Raw genomic sequence first — 23,255 nt, forward strand, 5'->3', positions numbered from 1 at the left:
AAGATATTTGATCCCAGGTCATTATTCCAAGTGTGAGAAAAACCTAGGGATGAGAGATGCTATAAAAATTCAAGGAGCTGAAAGAAAATCACTGTGGCTGCGAATGACAAGAGATGCTGCTGCCAAGGTCAAGGTGGTATAAGCCTGGTTTTAAGAATTCTTTCATTTTCGAAAGAACTCTGGTTTCAGGATAGAGAATGCATTTGAAGGTAACAAGCCTGGAGGAAGGGAAACCAGTTAGGAGGCCATTGCAGAAACGGAGGCTTCAAGAAATGGTGGTCACAAGCAGGGAAGTGGCAACATGGATGGACAGAAGTAGATGGACTTGAGAGACCTTTAGAAGGGAGAGTAAATAGGCATTGATTTCTGAGTGGAATTTGGGACAGTAGGATTGACGATTGTGAAGGATGTGTTCCAAGCTACTGGCTTGGCTAATGGGACTGCCATAAAGGGAACAAGACACATACTCTCTGAACCCACAACATTCAAGTCCAATGGATGAGGAGATTAGTGTCTGCCAGTTCTAATTTACGGGTAGGTGCTGTGACAGCAGAAAGTGAAGAAGGTTTTAGATGTGCAGAAGAAGAGCTCCTGTCCAGGACTAAAAGGGGGGAGGCTCTTTGTGTATCAGGGACAGCTTTGCAGAGAGCATATCATTAAAGGTCAGAGCTAAAGAGTGATATATGTGTGCATGTGTGCGGGTGAATGTGTGTCTGAGCATGTGCCTGAGTATGTGTGTCTGAGTGTGTGTATGTGTGTGTGAACATGTGTCTGTCTCAAGGGTGGGTGAGATGAGAAAGAAAACTGTCTTAGCCAGTGTACATGAGGTTCAGTGCCTCGTAGCAGATGAGGTCTAAGTTGATGTCTCAATCTATACAATCAGATTGTAACCAGCTCTGCCTTTCAGATTTTTGTGTCATACTAGGGGAGTTCTTGTTTTGTTCTGTTTGTTTTGTTTTTAATCTGATCTGTCATGGATGGCTTGTTTCCCTTTAGAGAGATGATTTTTTCATTTCATAAAGTTTGCTCCTCTAGAATCAGCATATAAGCGAGCAGAACACCCACCCAAAAACTCACTTGTATCTTAACAACAAAAATCCATACATATTTCCAGAACAAACCTTATATACAACCTGAGCCAACTTACATATGAAAAATATTTAAAATAATATTTATTATATGTTGTAGAAAACTCATTCATATTTATTACTAAGCAAAGGTCTGAATAATACTGGCTAGGCACAATTTGTTATTAAATACAGGAAGTTGGAAACGTGGTCTCTATTCTTGGGAAGATGATATAGATGTGAAAATAATTGGGACAAAATTTATATTCTCATTTAGATCAGGAAAATCCTATATAATAAAAGGCTAATATGCAAATCGACTGAACAGCAGAACGACCGGTCGCTATGATGCACACTGACCACCAGGGGGCAGATGCTTAATGCAGGAGATGTCCCCTGGTGGTGAGTGCGCTCTCACAGGGGGAGCACTGCTCGGCCAGAAGCCGGGCTCACGGCTGGGGAGTGCAGCGGCAGTGGGCAGTGGCAGGAACCTCTCCTGCCTCCACAGTAGCGCTAAGAACCCCTTGGGGGTCCCCGACTGCGAGAGGGCTCAGGCCAGGCTGAGGACTGCCCCCCCCAATGCATGAATGTCGTGCACCGGGTCTCTAGTTATATAATAAAAGTGTAATATATTATTGACTGTTGCCATCCCAAACCCATATTTATGAATATTATTATTAGAACTCTAAAACATACATTCAGCTAATTTAATGTTATTAGTTATTTGCTTATATATGGAACCTAACATTTAGATAGTGATATGCAAAATTTAAAATAGTGATTATTTTAAATTTAAAATAAAAGTTTCATGATTTTCAGAAATGATCTTGAATCCTCTTAAACTCTGAATGGCTGGATGGGTTTACCAAACTCAACAGTGACTGTGTCCATGGAATAGGATTCCAATGGGCATTCACTTACTACCTCATATAATTCTTTTCTTTTCATATAATTCTTTATACAAGGTTTTTTACTTCATCTTGTTTGAATTTTTAAAAATGTTTTTATTGATTTTAGAGAGAAATGAAGGGAGAGGGAGAGGGAGAGAGAGAGAAACATCAATGTGAGAAAGAAACATTGAACAATTGCCTCCTGCACACACCCCAACTGGGGAGCAAACTCACAACCTGGGCATGCACCCTGACCAGGAATTCAATGAGGGACCTTTTGGTGTATGAGACAATGCTCAACCAACTGAGCCACACCAGCAAGTGTTAGTTTGAATTTTTAAAAACAATAATCTGAATGATTTTTAATTTGAAAAGAAAATAGTTTTGGACTCTACATCTTAAAACAAGTTTTTAAGGAAGTGATTTGGATTAGTTGGGAAACAACTAATGGAATTCCAAGGAAATGGAATTTTGCAAGAGAAATGTCATATATGTAGTCTGGGAGGAAGACTCAATAAAGAACATAGAGGAAGTTACCTGGATGGAAGGAAACGCCATACCTGAAGATCAAGTGTGGGGTCTTGAACCTACATTGTGGAGGGCAGGGTATTTAGATTTGATCTACTAGGTATAGACAGGAAAATTAGTGTGTGTGTGTGTGTGTGTGTGTGTGTGTGTGTGTGTGCATGCACACATATATTTTTATATAGTATACATATATGTCTCTATATATGTCTCTATATATAAAACCCTAATATGCAAATAGACCGAACGGCAGAACAACCGAACAACTGGTCGCTCTGACCACCAGGGGTGTGCATGGAAGCAGGTGGCAGAGATTGGAACATGGAGGGCATTGGCCGTGGCGGGATGGTGGAGCAGGTGAGCGGGGACGCCAGACCAAGGCGAGGCACTGGTCACTGTCATTGGGGCGAGCCTCTGGTGGTTACTGAAAATTCTTTGTTCCTGCACGCCGTGGTCCTGCCTAGTGCTCGCACCTGCTGCCGCTGCTGGCCCCACTCGCACCCACTGCCGGCGCTAGAGCCGCTACTCGCACCTGCTGCCAGTGCCCGGTGCCGGTCCTGATTGCTCATCACTGTCAGTGGGAGTGAGTGGCGGCTGCTGGCCCCGATCGCCCCTGAGGGCTTCTCCACCTCCCTCTGCTCCTGAGGGGCGATGGGGGCTGCAGCCACCGCTTGCACCTGCTGACAGTGCCAGCCCGCTCGCACCCACTGCTGGCGCCAGCCCCAATCATTCCGCACTGTCAGCAGGTGTGAGTGGGGCTGGTGCTGTCAGCATGTGGGAGGGTGGCAGCGGGAGTGGGGCTGCCGGAGACAGGGGACTGGGTGCCATGGCAGGAGGGGCCAGGTGGGGTGTGGAGGATGGGCCGAGACCCGCCCCTGTGCCCATCACAGCCTCACGGTCCACAGTTCCTTTCAAGGTGCACAAATTCGTGCACTGGGCTCCTAGTGCCGTGGTCGGCAAACTGTGGCTCACGAGCCACATGCAGCTCTTTGGCCTCTTGAGTGTGGCTCTTCCACAAAATACCACGGCCTGGGCAAGTCTATTTTGAAGAAGTGGCGTTAGAAGAAGTTTAAGTTTAAAAAATTTGGCTCTCAAAAGAAATTTCCATCGTTGTACTGTTGATATTTGGCTCTGCTGACTAATGAGTTTGCCGACCACTGCCCTAGTGTGTGTGTGTGTGTGTGTGTGTGTATGGTATAAAAATAATTTTCAGTATTTATCAGAATGACACACTTTTGTCCATTTATGTATGAATGGATAAAGATGATAAATACACACACACACACACACACACACACACACACACACACACTGGAATACTATTAAGCCATTAAAAAGGAGGAATCCTAGTCATTTGCAACAACATGGATGAACCTTAAGGACATTATGTTAAGTGAAAAAAATAAGACAGAGAAAGACAAGTAGTGTATTATTTCTCTTATATGTAGAATAATAATAATAAAAAAAAACTCAAAGTAAAAGGATTCAGATCTGTGTTTACCAGAGGCAGGGATTGGGAGTGGGGAATGTGGTAATTGATGAAGGTGGTGAAAAGGTACACAGTTCCAGTTATAAGATAAATAAGTTCTAGGGAGGTAATATACAGCATGATGACTCTAACACTGCTGTATGGTGTATAAGAAAGTTGTTAAGAGAGTAGATACTAAGAGTGTCATCATCAGGAAAATATTTTTTTCTCTTTTTTTGGTATTGATATGAGATCATGGATCTTAACTAAATTTATAGGTGCAATCATTTTATGATAATATAAGTCAAATCATTATATACACTGTACATCTTCAATGTATACAATGCTGTATGTCAATTATATCTCAATAAACTGAAAAAATTACATATTTCTTGAACATTATATGGAAAAATAAATTTACGGTATTTCCTTAAATACTTGAAAATTCACAATAAGATGATCAAGAACATCAAGGCTAGAGGTGTTACTTAATGGTTTTTAGTAGTGGTTTTAGGGTCTTGAGAGTCAGACATTTGGAAGTTTAATATTCTGGGACACAAAAATCAATTCAACTTCTTTTCTTGGTTTTGTTTCTTTTAGACAAGCAGTTCTCTGGTCACAGCTATTTTGTTTTGAATTTTAAATGCCAGTATTCCCTATTCTCAGATACAGAGTTTTAATTTAAATGAAACTTTTACAGCATAAGTTGACCATGGGAAAGATTATAAACAAAAGTTTAAAGATTTCTTTTCCTTTTTTTTCTGATTAAAAATGTCTGGACAGCTCCTGCCAGGGCTTTGAGAAAAGCACTAAGGAGACACACTTGAAGTGATGTGATGACTGAAGGTTATAGGGAAACTTACTGTTTTCCAGTGTGAGGTCGAGGACTTTATAAATAGTTTTCAAAAATCGTCCCATCTGCCAAAATGTTTGGTCACACCTGTGTCAGTTTCAGCTTTTCTCTTTTCTCTCCCATGGTGATCTATCTTCACTTCTTGTAATTCCTCCCATCTCACTGAGCTAAAAGATTAGAAAGATCTGCTTGCTGCCCATATGTGCAGCACATTCTACATCCCCTCACTTCTGCTAGGAAATGCGTATTCCCATGAAAAAAGAACCCAAAGTTAGTAGGCTCACCACATGCTGGGCTTTGTACCCCGTTTGCCCAGAGACCAAAGTTGCCAATTTAAGAGAGGTGCCTTCAAAGCCCAAGAAATTCAGGATAAGCTGAATCCATTTTACTGCTACCACCCATGTCCATTTCTCAGGTTGGCCTACAAGTCTTGATTTTATCATAGATTTTCTCTTTTCAGATCATAGATGTAATAATACTCCCTGTAAAAAAGCAAACAATACAGAAATATATGAAAAGGAAAATTTAAAAACCACTGAAGCATGGACACTCCCTGCCTTCAAGATAACTGTCATTAGCAGTATAGTGTCTAGGCATGTACACACATCCAGAACATTTGATTTCTAAAGAAAAGTGGGATCATATTGAACAATGTCATGAACAAACTTCTGAATGAATAGGTGGGAGCTTGGTTGTTCATTCAACAAACACTTGTGGAGAGCCTGCTGTTGGGGGAGGCACTGTTCTAGGAATGGGAAATGCAGAGGCAAAGCAGAGTGTTGCTGGATTTGTGTGAATTCTGAAGGGGAGAGACAGGCAATAAGCACGCAGAGTAAGAAGTAAGATAATCTCAAATAGGATAGGTGCTATGAAGAGAAGAAGCATATGCTGTGCTGTACACCTGAAACTAATACAAAAAAGTGTTGAATGCAAAAAAAGTTGAACAATTTTATGTAATGCCATTGTTGTATAATAAAGCATTTGGCTGGAAAAAAAAAAAAAAAGAACGATGGGAGACTGGATGCCAAAGGCAGGGAAGGTGTCTCTGAGGAAGTGGCATTTGAGCTGAAATCTGTGTAATGAGAAGGAACCCAAACCGTGGAAAGAGTATTTCAGACAGTGGGAAGAATAAACTCAAAGAGGAGACAGAAACGCTGTGTTTGTTCAAGAAGGTCCGTGTTTCTGAAGCTTAATGAGCATAAGAGAGTGGGAGGCAGGCAGGGGCCAGATCATGTTGGGCTGTGTTGGGATGTTTTGTTTTTTTTAAATTTATCTTTATTGTTGAAAGTATTACAGATGTGTGTTGAGAGGTATTATTACAAGAGTGGAATTGGAATTACAACTCTCTGAGAAAAAAAGACGGATTGTTCAATAAGTGGTGTTGGGACTATTGGCCTTTCATGTTGAAAGTGAGGTATCTATGCCACATTATATATAAAATTAATGCTAGATGGACAACAATCCCCATAAATGAAGTTAGAAAAATAATCAATACAATATGTTGAATTCTTACTTATTGATAAAACTAATAACTAAACAAGAAGATGAACAAAGGCTGTGAACTAGCAATTAACAGAAGAAAAAAGTGTATGGTCCTTAAGCATAAAAAAATAAACAGGCCAGGGAGGAGCTTTAGATTAGCAGACCTCTACACACACACACACACACACACACACACACACACACACACACACTCAGCCTTACTAATAACCAGGGAAATGCAAATGAAAACAGAACAAAATGAGGTACCATTTGATAGTCATCTGGGTTGGCAAAAACTTAGAAGTCCTATAACAATGAGATGAGGACCCTCTCTTGTGCACTGTTTATGCGCATGGAGAGTGTAGCTACTTTGGAGATGAGTTGGCATATATGATAAAATACATATGATAATTCTCCATGGCCCAGTAATGTCATTGCTAGTCCCCTGTCAGAAGGAAACTTGTGTTTCTATAGATGGAGGGGGATATAAGGGCACATGTTTGTTTTAGTGGAAAAAATAAAAAAAAACACCTAAATGTTCATATGTAAATGGAATGGATAAATAAAATGTAGGTGGCTATTCAGTGAGATACAATTCTATATAGAGGTTAAAAAGAATGAGCTAGATCTATCTATCTATCTATCTATCTATCTATCTATCTATCTATCTATCTATCATCTATCTATCTATCATCTATCATTTATCTATCATCTATCTATCTATCTATATCTATCTATCTATCTATCTATCTATCTATCTATCTATCTATCTATCTATCTATCATCTATCTATCTATTTATCTACAGAAACATGGATATCTTTCAACAAACATAAAATTAAATATCAAACCCACATATAGACTACTACATACAAATAGCATAATACCATTTCTTAGGTTAAAAAGAACACACAAAAGAATCCTATATAAAAAAAACATAATATGCTAAGTGTTTGACTGATCGGTTGACCGTTCGACCAATCGCTATGATGAGTACTGACCCGTAGGCAGATGCTTCGACCCATAGGTTAGTTTGCTGCTGTGGACCGGCTGATTGGGACTGGGTGAGAGGGCTGGATATGCCCTGGAGCCCTTCTGAAGTCCCTCCCTAGCTGGCTCCCCATCGGCCCCAATTGGGACTGGGCGAGATGGCCCTGATCAGCTCTGATCAACGGCCAGGCCGAGGAACCCCACCCATGCACGAATTCGTGCACTGGGCCTCTAGTACTCAATAATAATCAATTGTTGGCAAACTACAACTAAAATCTGATCCACCACCTGTTTTTGTATGGCTAAGAGTGGCTTTTACATTTTTAAATGCATGAGTAACATTTTTAAATGAGTGATATTTAATGACACATGAAAATTATATGAAACTCACATTTCTGTGTCTGTAAATAAAGTTTTATTGAAACACAGCCAAGCCCTTTCTTCTACATGCTATCTGTGATCTGCTTTTTTTTTTTTTAAACAGGGGCATAAGTGAGCTGAGTTAACAAAGACTGTAGAGACTGCAAAGCTTAAGACATTTATTACCAATTCTTTGCAGAAAAACTCGCAGACCCTTGTTCTATATTGTTCATGGACATTATTTTGTAAATGGTCAGAAGTATACACATCTAATTCATGATGGTGGCTATGACTGGAGGAGGAGAAGAGATGATTCAAACTGAGGATAGATGTCAAGGGGTTCTGTACTGTTTATAAATGTGAAAAAGCTTAAAAATTGTCAATTTGTGTTTGTCATATTAAATCCTTGTACTTTTCCATACTTAAAATTTTTTAAATTGAATGTGTTGGGGTGACATTGATTAATAAAATTATACATGTTTCAGGTATACAATTCTATAATACATCATCTGGATATTGTATTGTGTGTTTACCACCCCAAGTCAAGTGTCTTTCCATCACCTTTTATCTCCCCTTTACCTCCTTCTCCCTCCCCCCACACCCATTTCCCTCTGGCAATCACCTATTGTCTGTGTCCATGAATCTTTCTTTTCTTTGCTTAATCCCTTTACCCTTTCACGCAGCCCCAAGGCCTCCTCCCCCACCCGACAGCTGTCAGTCTGTTCTCTGTATCCATGAGTCTGTTTCCACTTTGTTAATGTATTTTGTTCATTAGATTCTACATACAAGTGAAATCATATGGTACTTGTCTTTCTCTGATTGGCTTATTTCACTTAGCATAATACTCTCCAGGTTCATGCATGCTGTCACAAAAGGTAAAATTTCCTTCTTTTATGTGGCCAAGTCATATTCCATTGTGTAAATGTACCACTGCTTTTTTTTTTTTTTAATCCACTCATCTACTGATGGGCACTTGAGCTGCTTCCAAATCTTGGCTATTGTAAATAATGCTGAAATGAATATAGGGGTGCATATATTCTTTCAAATTAGTGTTTCAGGTTTCTTTTGATATATTCCCAGAAATGGAATTGCTGGATCATAAGGCAGTTCCATTTTTAATTTTTTTGAGGAAACTCTATACTGCTTTCCACAGTGGCTACACCAGTCTGCATTCCTACCAGCAGTGTACTAGAGCTCCCTTTTCTCCACATCCTCACCAACATTTGTTGTTTGTTTATTTATTAATGGTAGCCATTCTGATATCTTATTGTGGTTTAAGTTGGCATTTCTCTGATGATTAGGGATGTTGAGCATCTTTCCATATGTTTATTGGCCATCTATATGTCCTATTTGAAGAAGTGTCTATTCAGGTCTTTTGCCCATTTCTTAATTGGATTGTTTATTTGTTTTGGGGTGTCAAGTTTTATAAATCCCTTATAAATTTACTAGAGGCCTGGTGCACGAAATTCGTGCACTGGGGGGGGGGTGTCCCTCAGCCCAGCCTGCACCCTCTCCAATCTGGGACCCCACAGGGATCGGGCCTAAACCGGCAGTCGGACATCCCTCTCACAATCTGGGACTGCTGGCTCCCAACCCCTCACCTGCCTGCCTGCCTGATTGCCCCTAACAGCTTCTGCCTGCCAGCCTGATCACCCCCTAACCACTCCCCTGACAGCCTGATCAACGTCTAACTGCTCCCCTGCCAGTCCGATTGCCCCCAACTGCCCTCCCCTACAGGCCTGGTTGCTCCCAACTGCCCTTCCCTGCTGGCCTGATTGCCCACAACTGCCCTCCCCTGCCAGCCATCTTGTGACCACATGGGGGTGGCCATCTTGTGTGAAGGTGTGACAGTCAATTTGCATATTACCTCTTTATTATATAGGATGATATTAAACCCTTATCAGATGTATGGACTAATATGTTCTCCCATGCATTAGGTTATCTTTTAATTTTGTTGATTGTTTCCTTTGCTGTGCAAAAACTTTTTAGTTTGATATAGTCCCATTTGTTTCTTTTTTCTTTTTTTCCCTTTGCCTGAGGTGATATATCAGAAAAAAATATGGCTGCGAGAAATGTCTGAGATTTTACTGCTGATGTTTTATTCTAGGATATTTATGGTCATGAGTCTAACATTTAAGTATTTAATCCATTTTGAGTTTATTCATGTGTATGGTGTGAGAAGGTGGTCTAGTTTCATTTTTTTCCCCCAGTTATCTGTCCAATTTTTCCAACACCATTTATTGAACAGACTATCTTTACCCCATTGTATGTTTTTGCCTCCTTTGTCAAATATTAATTGACTGTGAAATCGTGGATGTATTTTTTGGCTCTCTATTCTGTTCCATTGATCTATATGTCTGTTTTATGCCAGTACCATGCTTTTAATTACTCAGGCCTTATAGTATAGCTTGATACCAGGTAACATGATTATTGGTATACAAAAATGAAACTGATTTCTGGATATTTATTTTGTATCCTAATACTTTGCTGAATTCATTTATAAGTTGTAGTTGTTTTTTGGTGGAATCTTTAGTGTTCTTTATGCAGTATCATGTCATCGGTTAGTAATGACATTTTTACTTCCTCCTTTTCAATTTGAATGTCTTTTATTTCTTCTTCTTGTCTGATTGCTTGTGGCTAGGACTTCCAGCATTATGTTGAATAAGAGTGGTGAAAGCAGATATCTTTCCTGTTCCCAATCTTAAGGGAAGCACTTGTAGTTTTTGACCACTGAGTATGAAGTTGGTTGTGGGTTTGTCCTATATGGTCTTTATTACGTTGAGGTATGGTCTTTCTATTCCCACTTTGCTGAGAGTGTAATCACAAATGGGTGTTGGATTTTATGAAATGCTTTTTCTGATTATGTCGTTTTTTATCCTTCATTTTGTTTATGTGGTGTATCACATTTATTGATTTGTGAATATTATACCAATCTTGCATCCCCAGAATAAATCCCATCTGATCATGGCATGTGATGTTTTTAATGTACCTGGTATTGCTGGACCCAGTTTGGTAATATATTGTTGAGGATTTTAGCATCTATGTTCATCAGTGATATTGGCCTATAATTTTCTTTCTTTGTAGTGTCCACATCTGGTTTTGGAATTAGGGTAATGCTGGCCTTATAAAAAGAGGTTGGGAGTCTTCCCTGCTCTTGAATTTTTTGGAATAGTTTGAGAAGGATAGGTGCTAGTTAGAATTGAATGTTTGGGAAAATTCACCTGTGATGCCATTTGGTCCAGGACTTTTATTTCTTGGGAGTATTTATTTATTTATTATTTTTTTTATTACGTCTTCAGTTTCACTAGTTGTAATCTGTCTATTCAGATTCTCTGGTTCTTCTGATTCAGTTTAGGAAGATTGCATGTTTCTAGGGATTTATTCATTTCTTCCAGATTGTCCAACTTGTTGGCATATAGTTGTACTGTTTTCTTAGAATCCTTTGTATTTCTTTGGTGTCAGTTGTTATTTCTCTTTCATTTCTGATTTTATATATTTGGGTTGTTTATTTATTTGAGTTCTGTAATGTTTTTAAATGTGAATAAATTTAAAAATTGTCCATTCTGCTTGGTGGGAATACCAATGTGTGTTATATTAAGTCCTTGTACTTTTTTGTGCTTTTATAAAGCCCTAGAAAAGGTAAAAAGAAAAGTATATTTTGTAGACATTTTCTTGTTTCAGTGGATACAAAATATTATATATGTTCTGACAGTGGGTAGTAGTCTATTTTATAGATAACAGAAATTTATTTTTGAATCTCCTACTTATGAACATTTAAGTTGTTTCAGGTTTTGCTATCATGAATAGTGCAGCAAATATTTTCATATTGCATCTTAATACATTTGTGTAATTATTTTCATTGAACAAAATCCTAGAAGTCAAATTCCTTGGTCAAATAAAAAAAGTCTACATTTACATTTTTTAAAAAAATCTTTATTATTGCAAGTATTACATATGTTCCCTTTTCCCCCATGGACCTATCTCACCCCAGGCCTTCACCACCCTATAGATTGTGTCCATGGGTTATGCATATACCCATATGAGTTCATTGGTTGATCTCTTCCCTGACCCCAACCCACTCTTGCCTTCCCTCTGAGGTTTGACAGTCTGTTCAATGCTTCTATGTCTCATACTCTATTTTTGTTCATCAGTTTATGTTGTTCATTAGATTCCACATATCAGTGAAACCATTCTTTCTCTGAATGGCTTATTTTGCTTAGCATAATTTTCTCCAGGTCCATCCATACTGTTGCAAATGGTAAGAGTTCTTTTTTACAGCTGTGTACTATTCCATGGTGTAGATGTACCATAGTTTTTTAATCCACTCATCTGCTGATGGGCACTTAGGCTGTTTCCAAATCTTAGCTATTATAAATTGTGCTGCTATGAACATAAAAGTGCATATATTCTTTCTGATTGGTGTTTCGGGTTTCTCAGTATATATTCCCAGAACTGGGACCACTGGATCAAATGGCAGTTCCATTTTTAATTTTTTGAGGAAACTCCATACTGTTTTCCATAGAGTATGCCCCAGTCTGCATTTCCACCAGCAGTGTATGAGGGTTCCCTTTTCTCCACATCCTCGCCAGCATTTGTAGTTTGTTGATTTGTTGATGGTAGCCATACTGACAGGTGTGAGGTGGTACCTCATTATCATTTTGATTTGCATCTCTCAGATGATTAGTGACATTGAGATTTTTTTTCATATGCCTCCTGGCCATCTGTATGTCCACTTTGGACAAGTCCCTATTTAGGTCTTTTGCTCATTTTTAAGTTGGATTGTTTATCTTCCTTTTGTTAAGTTGTATGTGTACCCTATAAATTTTGAAGATTAATTCCTTATTGGATGTATCATTGGTGAATATATTCTCCCGTGCAGTGGGATCTCTTGTTATTTTGGTTTCTTTTGCTGTGCAGAAGCTTTTTATTTTGATGTAGTCCCATTTGTTTATTTTCTCCTTCGTTTCCATTGTCCTAGGACAGTGGTCGGCAAACTCATTAGTCAACAGAGCCAAATATCAACAGTACAACAATTGAAATTTCTTTTGAGAGCCAAAAACCGACTTCTGCGCATGGGCCACGAAGTTTCAATCACACTGTACGTGCGTGCCCACACGTGGTATTTTGTGGAAGAGCCACACTCAAGGGGCCAAAGAGCCGCATGTGGCTCGCCGACCACTGTCCTAGAAGATGTATCAGTAAACATATTGCTACGAGAGATCTCTGAGATTTTGCTGCCAATGGTTTCTTCTAGGATTTTTATGGTCTTTGTGTCTTACATTTAAGTCTTTTATCCATTTTGAGTTCATTCTTGTGTATAGTGGTCTAGTTTCATTTTTTTTTGCATGTATCTGTTCAATTTTCCCAGCACCATTTATTGAAGAGACTGTCTTGACTCCATTGTATGCTCTTGCCTTCTTTGTCAAATATTAATTGAGCATAGTGGCTTAGGTCGATCTGGGTTTTCTGTTTTGTTCCATTGATATATATGCATATTCTTGTGCCAGTACCAGGCTGTTTTGAGTACAGTATACTACAGACTGCTTTGTATTATAATTTGATATCTGATATTGTTATCCCTCCAACTTTGTTCTTCTTTCTCAAGATTGCTACAGCTATTCGGGGTCTTCGTTTTTTATTCCATATGAATTTTTTGAGAGTTTGTCTAGGTCTGTGAAATGTGCCATTGGTATTTTAATGGGAATTGAATTGAACCTATAGATTGCTTTGGGTAGTATGGACATTTTAATGATGTTGATTCTACCAATCCATGAACACAGTATATTCTTCCATTTGTTTATGTCTTCCTCTATCTCTTTTTTCAATGTCCTATAGTTTTCTGAGAACCGGTCTTTTACCTCCTCAGTTAAGTTTATTCCTAGGTATCTTAATTTTTGTTTTTGTAATGATAAATGGGATTTTTTTTTTTTTAGTTTCTCTTTCTGTAAGTTCATTATTGGTGTATAAAAAAAGCCATAGATTTCTGGGTGTTAATTTTGTATCCTGCTACATTGCCAAATTCATTTATTAGGTCTAGTACTTTTTTGATGAAGTCTTTAGTGTTTACTATGTACAATATAGTGTCATCTCTGAATAATGACAGTTTTACGGCTTCTTTTCCAATGTGGATGCCTTTTATTTTTTCTTCTTGTCTGATCACTATGGCTAGCACTTCCAGTATTATGTTGAACAGGAGTGGTGAAAGTGGGCATCCCTGTCTTGTTCCTGTTCTTAGGGGAAATGGTTTTAGTTTTTGCCCATTGAGTATGATGTTGGCTGTAGGTTTGTCATATAAGGCTTTTATTATGTTGATGTATGACCCCTCTATTCCCACTTTGCTGAGAGTTTTTATCAAGAAAGGGTGTTGGATTTTGTCAAATGCTTTTTCTGCTTCAATTGATATGATTATCTGATTTTTGCCTCTCAGTTTGTTTATGTGATGTATAACGTTTATTGATTTGCAGATATTGTGCCATCCTTGCCTCCAGGAATAAATCCCACTTGGTCATGGTTATGATCTTTCTAAAGTAATGCTGGATCCAATTTGCTAGAATTTTGTTGAGGACTTTAGCATCTATGTTCATTGCCGATATGGGCCTGTAATTCTCTTTCTTTTTATTGTCTTTATCTGGTTTTGGGATTAGGGTAAAGCTTGCTTCATAGAAAGAGCTTGGAAGTGTGCCTTCCTCTTGAATTTTTTTGAGTAGTCTGAGGAGGATAGGTTTTAGTTCTTTTAATGTCTGGTAAAACTCCCCTATGAAACCGTCAGGACCAGGGCTTTTGTTTGCTAGAAGTTTTTTGATTACTGTTTCAATTTCATTGGTTGTTATTGGCCTATTCAGATTTTTAATTTTTTTATTATTCCTGATTGAGTTTTAGAAGATTGTATTTTTCTAGGAATATGCCCATTTCATCAAGCTTGTCCAGTTTGTTAGAGAGGAGTTGTTCATAGTATTTTTTTTACAATCCTTTGTATCTGTGGGGTCAGTTTTTACTTTACCTCTTTCATTTCTGATTTTGTTTATTTGGGTCCTCTCTCTTTGTTTATTGGTGAGCCTGGCCGCTTGAGGGTCATCAATCTTGTTTATCCTTTCAAAGAACCAGCTCTTGGTTTTATTGATCTTTTGTATTTTTTTGTCTCTATGTCATTTATTTCCTCTCTGACCTTTATTATTTCCTTACTTCTGCCTACTTTAGACTTTTATTGTTGCTCTCTTTCTAATTCTTTAAGTTGTAGGGTTAGATAATTTATTACAATTTTTTCTTTTCTTTTCTTTCTTCCTTGTTCTTTCTTTCTTTTTTTTTATTTTTAATGTAAGCCTGTAGAGCTATGACCTTCCCTCTCAGGAGTGCTTTCAACTGTGTCCCATAGATTTTGGATGGTTGTGTTTTCATTGTCATTTGCTTCCAGGATGCTTTTTATTTCTTCTTTGATCTCTTTGGTAACCCAATAATTGTTTAATAGCATGCTATTCAGCCTCCAAGTGTTTGATTTTTTTTTTCATTGTAGTTGATTTCTAACTTTATGCCATTGTGATCTGAGAAGATGCTTGATATGATTTTTATCTTCTTAAATTTGAAAAGACTTTGCCTGTGTCCCAATATGTGATCTATCTTTGAAAATGTCCCATGTGCACTTGAGAAGAATGTATATTCTGTAGCTTTGGGGTGAAATGTTCTGATGATGTCAGTTCCATCTGATCTAGTGAGTCATTTAGGATTGCTATTTCTTTGATTATTTTTTGTTTAGAGCATTTATCCAGTGGTGTCAATGGGATATTAAAGTCCCCTACTATGATTGTGTTGCTGTTGATCTCTCCCTTGATATCTTCCAGAAGTTTTTTTTTATGTATGTGGGTGCTCCTGTATTGGGTGCATATTTGTTTACCAGAGTTCTATCCTTTTGTTGAATTGCTCCCTTTAGTATTATGAAGTGTTCCTCCTTCTTTCTTGTTATGGCCTTCACTTTGAGGTTTATTTTGTCAGATATAAGTATTGCTACCCCAGCTTTTTTTTTTTTTTTTCATTTCCATTTGCCTGAAAATTTTTTTCCATCCCTACACTATTAGTCTGTGTGAGTCCTTTGTTTTGAGGTGGGTCTATTGAATACAGCATATATATGGGTTATTCTTTCTTATCCATTCAGCTACCTGTGTCTTTTGATTGGAGCATTTAATCCATTTACATTCAAAGTTATTATTGATAAGTACTTGTTTGTTGCCATTTTTATCCTTTATGCCCGTATTCCTTCCTCTTTTTCTATTTCTTCTTTCCACAACAGTCCCTTTAGCATTTCTTGCATTGCTGGTTTGGTAGTGGTAAACTCCCTTAGCCTTTTTTTGTCTGTGAAGCTCCTGATATCACCTTCAATTTTGAATGATAGCCTTGCTGGATAGAGTATTCTTGGATTTAGTTCCTTGATTTTCATCACTTTGTATACTTCATGCCCTTCCCTTGTGCCATGATGTGTTTTTGTTGAGAAATCATTCAATAGTCTAATGGAAGATACCTTGTAGGTCACTTTTTGTCTCTTTCTTGCAGCTTTTTAGATTCTTTCTTTGTCTTTTACGTTTGACAATTTAATTATGTTGTGTCTTGGTGTAGGTCTTTTTGGGTTCATCTTGATTGGGACTCTCTGTGCTTCTTGGCTTTGTGTGACTTTTTTCTTCCCCAAGTCAGGGAAGTTTTCTGTTAGTATTTCTTCAATCAGGTTTTCTATTCCTTGCTCAGCTTCCTCTCCTTCTGGCACCCCTATTATGTGTATATTGTTTCATTTCATGTTGTCACAAAGCTCCCTTAGACTCTCCTGCTTTTTAATTTTTTTTCCAGTTGCTGCTCTACTTGGTGTTTTTCTACCTTGTCTTCTAACCTGCTGATTCATTCTTCAGCTTCTTCTAGTCTACTGTTGAAACCTTCCATTGTTTTTCCTATTGCAGCTATGTCATTCTTCATTTCCTCTTAATTCATACTCATATTGATATATTTCTCAGCTCCTAATAATTCTCATTGAATTGTAAGTAATTCTCATTCAGTGGTTTGAGCATCCTTGTAACTATTACTCTGAATTCTTTCTTTTACAAATTACTTACCTCCATTTCATTTAGTTCCTTTTCTGGTGATTCCTCTTCTTTCCTTTCAGGATTGTTTCTTTGTCTCCCATTTTTTTCTGTCCCTTTGTATTTGTTTCTATGTCTTAGATCAAACTGCTATGCCACCCAGATTTTTTGGGGATGGTCCTATGTGGTAGGTGTTTTCTGGGACCAGGTGGTGCAGTCTCTTAGATTTCCTGAGCTGGGTGTTTTAGGAAAGCCCCATACTTGAGTTATTTAGGTTTTCCTGATGTTATTTTCCCCTTTGTAGATGGAGTCTCCTCACAGGTTGTCTGACTATGTGACTGACCTCTGACCTCATCGTGTAAGCTGTTGTGGATGTGCTCAGGGTCCTAGCTCCCATGGTAAGGGTTGGCGTGCAAGTCACTGCGGGGTCTCAGATCTTATGGCTGGAGTGGCATGACTCACTGCTGGGTCCCAGAGCCCACAGTGGGGTGGCATGCAACTCTGTGACTCACTGCAGGGTCCTGAAGCCCTTGGCCAGGTGATGTGCACTCTGCAACTCTCTGTGGGGGTCCAGGAGCCCTCTGACGGGGTGGTGTGCACTCTGGGATTCGCTATGAGGGTCCGGGAGTCTGCATCCTGGCTGGAAGGGGTCCCAGAGCCTACAGCCTGGGTGGTGCAACTCTGGCTGGGTGGCATGCACTCTGTGACTTACTGCGAGGGTCCCAGCACATGCAGCTACATTTAACTTTTTGATGTATGTTGCCAAATGGTCCTTCCAAAGTGCTGCATCAAGTTATTATCTTGAAAACAGTGAATATTATTATTTGCCAACTGGTAGGTAATAAGTGTCAATTGTTTTACTTTGAGGATGAAAATTTCTTCATGAAATAACAGACTATTTGATTTCTGCTTCCTTGCAATGCATGTTCAGGGCCATAGATCCAGAAGAAATTTGTTGCTGAAAAATAACCCCCAATTTATAGTTTGAATCAAGTTATACATTTTAACCTTTAACAGCAGAAGAGATGTCTCAAATTCCTAAGGGATTTATTTCTCTAGCAAAATGAGGCCTGATTTGGAACTGGCTTCTGTCTTTCCCTGTAATCCATTTTCTTCCTCCCAGCATCCTACTTTTCTTAAATCCTTTTGGGATCTCCTGCAAGTATATTTGAATTTCTGAGGTTCTGGTCTTCTTTACATTTATTTTTAGTAGTTTCAAAATCTCCAAGCCCCTGTTAGCACGTTCGCTCTGGGCTTAGTCTAAGCCACATTGACTATCTTCTGAGGTGTCACTAATTTCATTGCTAAGAACCACAAATCACTAATAATAACACATTATACTTGCATGTCTGTGAGGTCCTTTCCAATTCTTGGACTTAGATGAGCTTCAAGGTTTCTAATTACATGACTTTTCAGCTTGTATAGCACTTTCGTGTTCCTTTATCTCATGTGATCTTTATGACTCTCTGGTCACTTGTGAAAGAGGAAAGGGGAAAGGTATTCTCCGCCTCATTTTATAGCAGAAATAAAAACTCCAAAAGGTTAAGTGAATTGCCCAGGATCATCCAGTTAATGGTGACAAGACCTTTTGACTCTGAGTTCTACAATCTTTTAAGGTTCCTAATGGAAATAGAAATATTTATATTTTTAATTTGATGCTGTAATCTGTAAGATCCTCTAATTCTTTGCCAATTGTGTGCATTTTGGGCAAGTATTTCCAGAACCATTTTAAAGAAGGAAATTCATGATTTTCTACTAACATGTCAAAATGTAAAATTTAGGTTAAAATTGAGTTTATATGATTTATTCTTTTTTTTAAGTCTATAATTATATGTAAACTCTATAGAAGGTTAATTGTGTGTATAATTTGGCCTCATTTGATAGGAATTTAAAATTCATTTTGTAATGCATTTATTATAAAGTCAAGGAAGAAAAACATACCTAAGGAAACACATACCAATAAGGTATCCTAGTACAGATGTCTTTCAAAATTCATTAGCTATTACTGATGATGCTCCAGTTAGAACCATGTAGTTAGAACCACGTGGGAAATATGTTAGCAGGGAATCAAGAGTGGAAAAAATATATCTGCTTTTTATTAAGACTTGAAGTGTGTTATAACTGGGTTGAGTTTCTATCCAGGCAGCCCCCTTCATGCTAACATCTGCAAAGGGTATATAAAACTGTGTTGAGGTGTTATTTTCTGTGGCTGCATGGACACATGTTAATCAGTTAAAAACCAAGTTTTTGGGAGTCTTTCATGTTGATTCCTGCTAACCCATGCTGAGAAAGCTTGTGCTTCCCCTATTAGGGACATTCCCATGTGTTTCACTATTGGAAAAGAATAGAAATTCTTTAGAGCAGTTATAAATGTTTGGTCTTTGATCTGATACAAATAAGTGATAATAGTATAGATTTGAGAATGTCAGAATCCACATCAGATTTATAGTACTATGAAAATATGTTGTAAAATGCTTCTTTTAAGTTAAGTGGTGAAATGTCATGTTCAAATACATCTTTTTATTTGATTGGTAATGTTCTAAATAGAAAGTCAAGCTTAGACTTAGTCAAAGAGAAATGCTCCTACCTATAAAAACTGTTTCAAGTATTTTTAATGGATGAATTTATTATTACATATTTTAATTGGCTGCCATATTTTATAAGTTATTAACAATTGATGTACTCCTTGCCAGACAACAGAAAGATCAGAGTTAATGGAACCAAGGAACCAATAGAGTTTAAATCGAATCAGTGGTTCGGAGCAGCAGTGAAAGCTCACAGAGGGAAAGTGGTGGTGAGTATGAATCGTGGGCTGTGGGGTGGCTCTGGAATGAAGTGTACACGGAAATACCTTAAAAATCGTATTTACAAAAATCCTTTCATGCAAGAACATGTCAGACTTTCAGTGATAAGCTTATCAACATTTTGAAACAGAAATTGGGTACTTAAAGTTAAATAATCTATTTTTCATTTTAAAACGATAGGTAATAAAGCTTTTTTTCCAGAAGATCAATGAGATATTTTCAAGAACAACTAAGGAAGTTAGGAAAATAATAGCTCTACCTTAAAGAAGTACATTTAAGAGCTGATTAAAAATAGACCAGAAAAATAGGACTACTATTATTAGGATTCATTAAAAGTTAATCTATGGTGGTGTCATTGATCCTTTTTAGGACTAAAGGAAAGTTTTATTTAAAAATATAACTACTACTTACATGGTTCTCTGAGTACATTAATACTTTTTAAAATATAAAAAATCTCACTCCCAAATAGATAGCTTTAAACTTTAAAATGCTTTGATTTTATGATTCTATTCTGTTATTTTTCTGAGCAATGATATATCTCTAAATTATTGAGAAACAAATAACTGCCTTAAGCTAATTTTAATTTTTTTGCTTTGTTGGGGGACTTTTTTAAACTGTTGGCTTTAATTTCCTCACAATAATAAACCAGTGACTTTGGCTTTTAGGATTTTTTAAAAAGCTGTTTACGTTATGATTTAATAAGAATAAGTATCTAAAGAAAATGCCTTGCTTTATTTGGTGTGTGGTTAACTCTCCAAAAGATTTTGACTTAAAACAGGTAATATATAAAATATACATAGCCCTCTCTAGTTACAAACCCAGTTTTTACAATATGCTTTCATATTGTATTTGCACTGATATGGTTCTCACATTCCAGAATTGGTAAAAAAAAATTTTTATCCGTTAGTGGTGTATGACTTATGTGAATTACTATTGAAAAACTAGTCTATTTAATAAACTAGTTGAGGTTAAACATTTTGTGGTGTTCTGTATTGATTCTTTAAGTCTTAAAAATATCTGTAACATGATTGTTGTGCTTTTATTCAATATTTGTAGAAGCCTTCAGAATCATTGAAAAGAAAATCATATGCCATGTTTATAATAAAAGTGATTAATTATGGGGCATGCTTACATTTTCAAGGAAAATGCATAGTAAATAGGATAATTAGAATATATTAAAGTTCATTTTTTTTATTTGAGCACTGAAACTTAGCAGAATCAAGAATTAAATTCTACTCTACATGACAATTATTAGAATGTCAAATTTCTGCAAACAGAAGTATCATTTTGAAGATTCCAGGTACCAAGTTGTACATATTAAGTTTGGGTCAAAGCCCAAATATATCACATCAGTTTATTTAACACTAGAGGCCTGGTGCACGAAAATCGTGCACTGGGGGGGTATCCCTCAGTTCGGCCTGTGCCCTCTCGTAGTCCTGGACACATCAGGGGATGTCCACCTGCTGGCTTAGGCCTGCTTCCCCCAGGGATTGGGCCTAAGTCAGCAGTCAGACATCCTATCTCGTAGTCTGAGGCTCTTATAGTCCAGGACCCCTTGCTCCTTGCCATCCGCCTGCAACAGAGGCAGGAGAGGCTCCCGCCACTGCTACTGCACTCCCCAGCCGTGAACCCGGCTTCTGGCTGAGCAGCGCTGACCACCAGGGGGCAGCTCCTGCATTGAGCGTCTGCCCCCTGGTGGTCAGTATGCATCCCAGTGACTAGTCATTCCGCTGTTTGGTTGATTTGCATATTAAGCTTTTATTATATAGGATCAGTGTGAAACTGTGCAGATATAAAAAGAATAACATTTTAGAGCTGACAGCAAGCAAGCACTGGAAAGAACTGTCAAGTTATTTAAATAACCTATGGTGACAGGGAAGGTGAGGCCAGCTGGCACAGTATAGAATCACATAGGTTAGTGGTCAGCAAACTCATTAGTCAACAGAGCCAAATATCAACAGTACAACGATTGAAATTTCTTTTGAGAGCCAAATTTTTTAAATGTAAACTTCTTCAAACATTACTTCTTCAAAATAGACTCACCCAGGCCGTGATATTTTGTGGAAGAGCCACACTCAAGGGGCCAAAGAGCCGCATGTGGCTCACGAGCCGCAGTTTGCTGACCACGGACATAGGTGAATGCTTGCACTGCTCAAACCTCACCATTCGCACCTTATGTTAAATGTATTACCCACAGACCTTGTCAGTTCACTAAGAGGGCCCTAAGACAAGGGATCTTAAGAGGATTTCATATATCCTCTTCCACATTTGATATCCTTTCAAATACCATGCTCATTAGAACCTAAGCTTCTGAAGAAGCAACCAGAATGTTCCACACATGAAACATGTTTTTCTTACTGTTGTTTAAATTAATTGTTGGTTTGCCATGAATAAAAGCCAGTAAGTGAAAAATAAAGCCAAGAACACTGTGATAAGAGCTTAGTGTATCCAAAAGAAAGGCATTGTTTTTAAAAGTCATTAGATATACCTTCAATGATAAACTAGACCAGTGATGGGCAACCTTTTGAGCTTGGTGTGTCAAACTTCGCCAAAAAACTGAGCATAACTCGGATAGTGTGTCACTTTGAGGAAAAAACTAACTCCAAGACTCTAGTCGCAAATGCTTCATCCTCAGGAGCAGCAAATGTTTCATCCTCGGCATGCGGCCGCGTGTCATCAGAAATGGCTACGCGTGTCAGTGCTGACACACGTGTCATAGGTTCGCCATCACTGAACTAGGGGAATCCACAAAACGGAGGTTTACAAACTTATCTGCATCCTTTGATCTGAGAGTAGTTTCATTTAAAGCAACAGACAAAGAACAGAACTTGTTCTCATTTTAAGGCATCACACTGATTAATTCACTGTTTAAATAACCATTTGCTTTTATGTAGATCCAATTTTTAAGAAGTGTGAGTTCTTTGCTTTAATGAAATATTTACTCTTGCCAGGTTATTTTTATTTAACTTAAAATCCTCTGGGAAAACCGCATTTCTTTCTATATGTTTGATTTGCTCCAATTCCATGGTGCATTAATGTTAACAAATTGGCTTTGGAAGTTTAATAAACTGTGACTACTGAAGTACTCATTAGCATGCTGGCGACCAATTAATTCACCTGATAATTAACATAGTTTGTCACAGATTTAGGCATGTTAATCAACAAGTCAAATCAAATCATAGTACGGGGAACCTACATAAAAAAATATTGCTTATTTTTGATGTTTCACAGGCTTGTGCTCCGTTATATCACTGGAGAACTCTGAAATCCACACCAGAAAAGGACCCAGTTGGCACTTGCTATGTAGCAATTCAGAATTTCAGTGCATATGCTGAGTACTCTCCTTGTCGGAACAGTAAGTTATTTTTATTCCTTGAAACTGAAATTTAGCTCAAGAGCTTTTCTGTGGTAGACAGTGAAGGTAATGTCAAAATGCCAATGGGAAAGAAAATGAGACGGGGTAAAGATCACTACAGTCTTACAAGATGCCTTGCTGTGACATGAGGGCCAAGACATGGGATTCTGCTGATCCTCTTCTGTGTTTTAGAAAATTCCTGGGTTTTAGATGTTTTGCGGTAGAATTGAGTGGATCCTTATCTTAGGCCTTAAACTCTCACTTGGTATTCAAAATTCATACAACAATCTAAGGAATGCTGACTGCTCACTTGTTAACCACAAGAATGGTGTTAGTGAATAATAATAATAAAAATAATAATAATAATAATAATGATAATAAAATATAAATATAAACGGAGCCACTT

General features: G+C 37.9%; 1 protein-coding gene across 1 annotated transcript in view; it reads left to right on the plus strand.

Annotated features, from left to right (window-relative positions):
* Positions 1-23,255, plus strand: part of ITGA8 (integrin subunit alpha 8) — a 204,212-nt gene that overhangs the window by 18,328 nt on the left and 162,629 nt on the right. Inside the window, exons 3-4 of the mRNA XM_008150418.3 lie at positions 19,384-19,484; positions 22,726-22,849. Of these exons, the coding sequence (XP_008148640.2) occupies positions 19,384-19,484; positions 22,726-22,849 (225 nt within the window). The remainder of the gene's footprint in view (positions 1-19,383; positions 19,485-22,725; positions 22,850-23,255) is intronic.

Source organism: Eptesicus fuscus, chromosome 5, assembly GCF_027574615.1.
Source record: "Eptesicus fuscus isolate TK198812 chromosome 5, DD_ASM_mEF_20220401, whole genome shotgun sequence".
Lineage (NCBI taxonomy): Eukaryota > Metazoa > Chordata > Mammalia > Chiroptera > Vespertilionidae > Eptesicus > Eptesicus fuscus.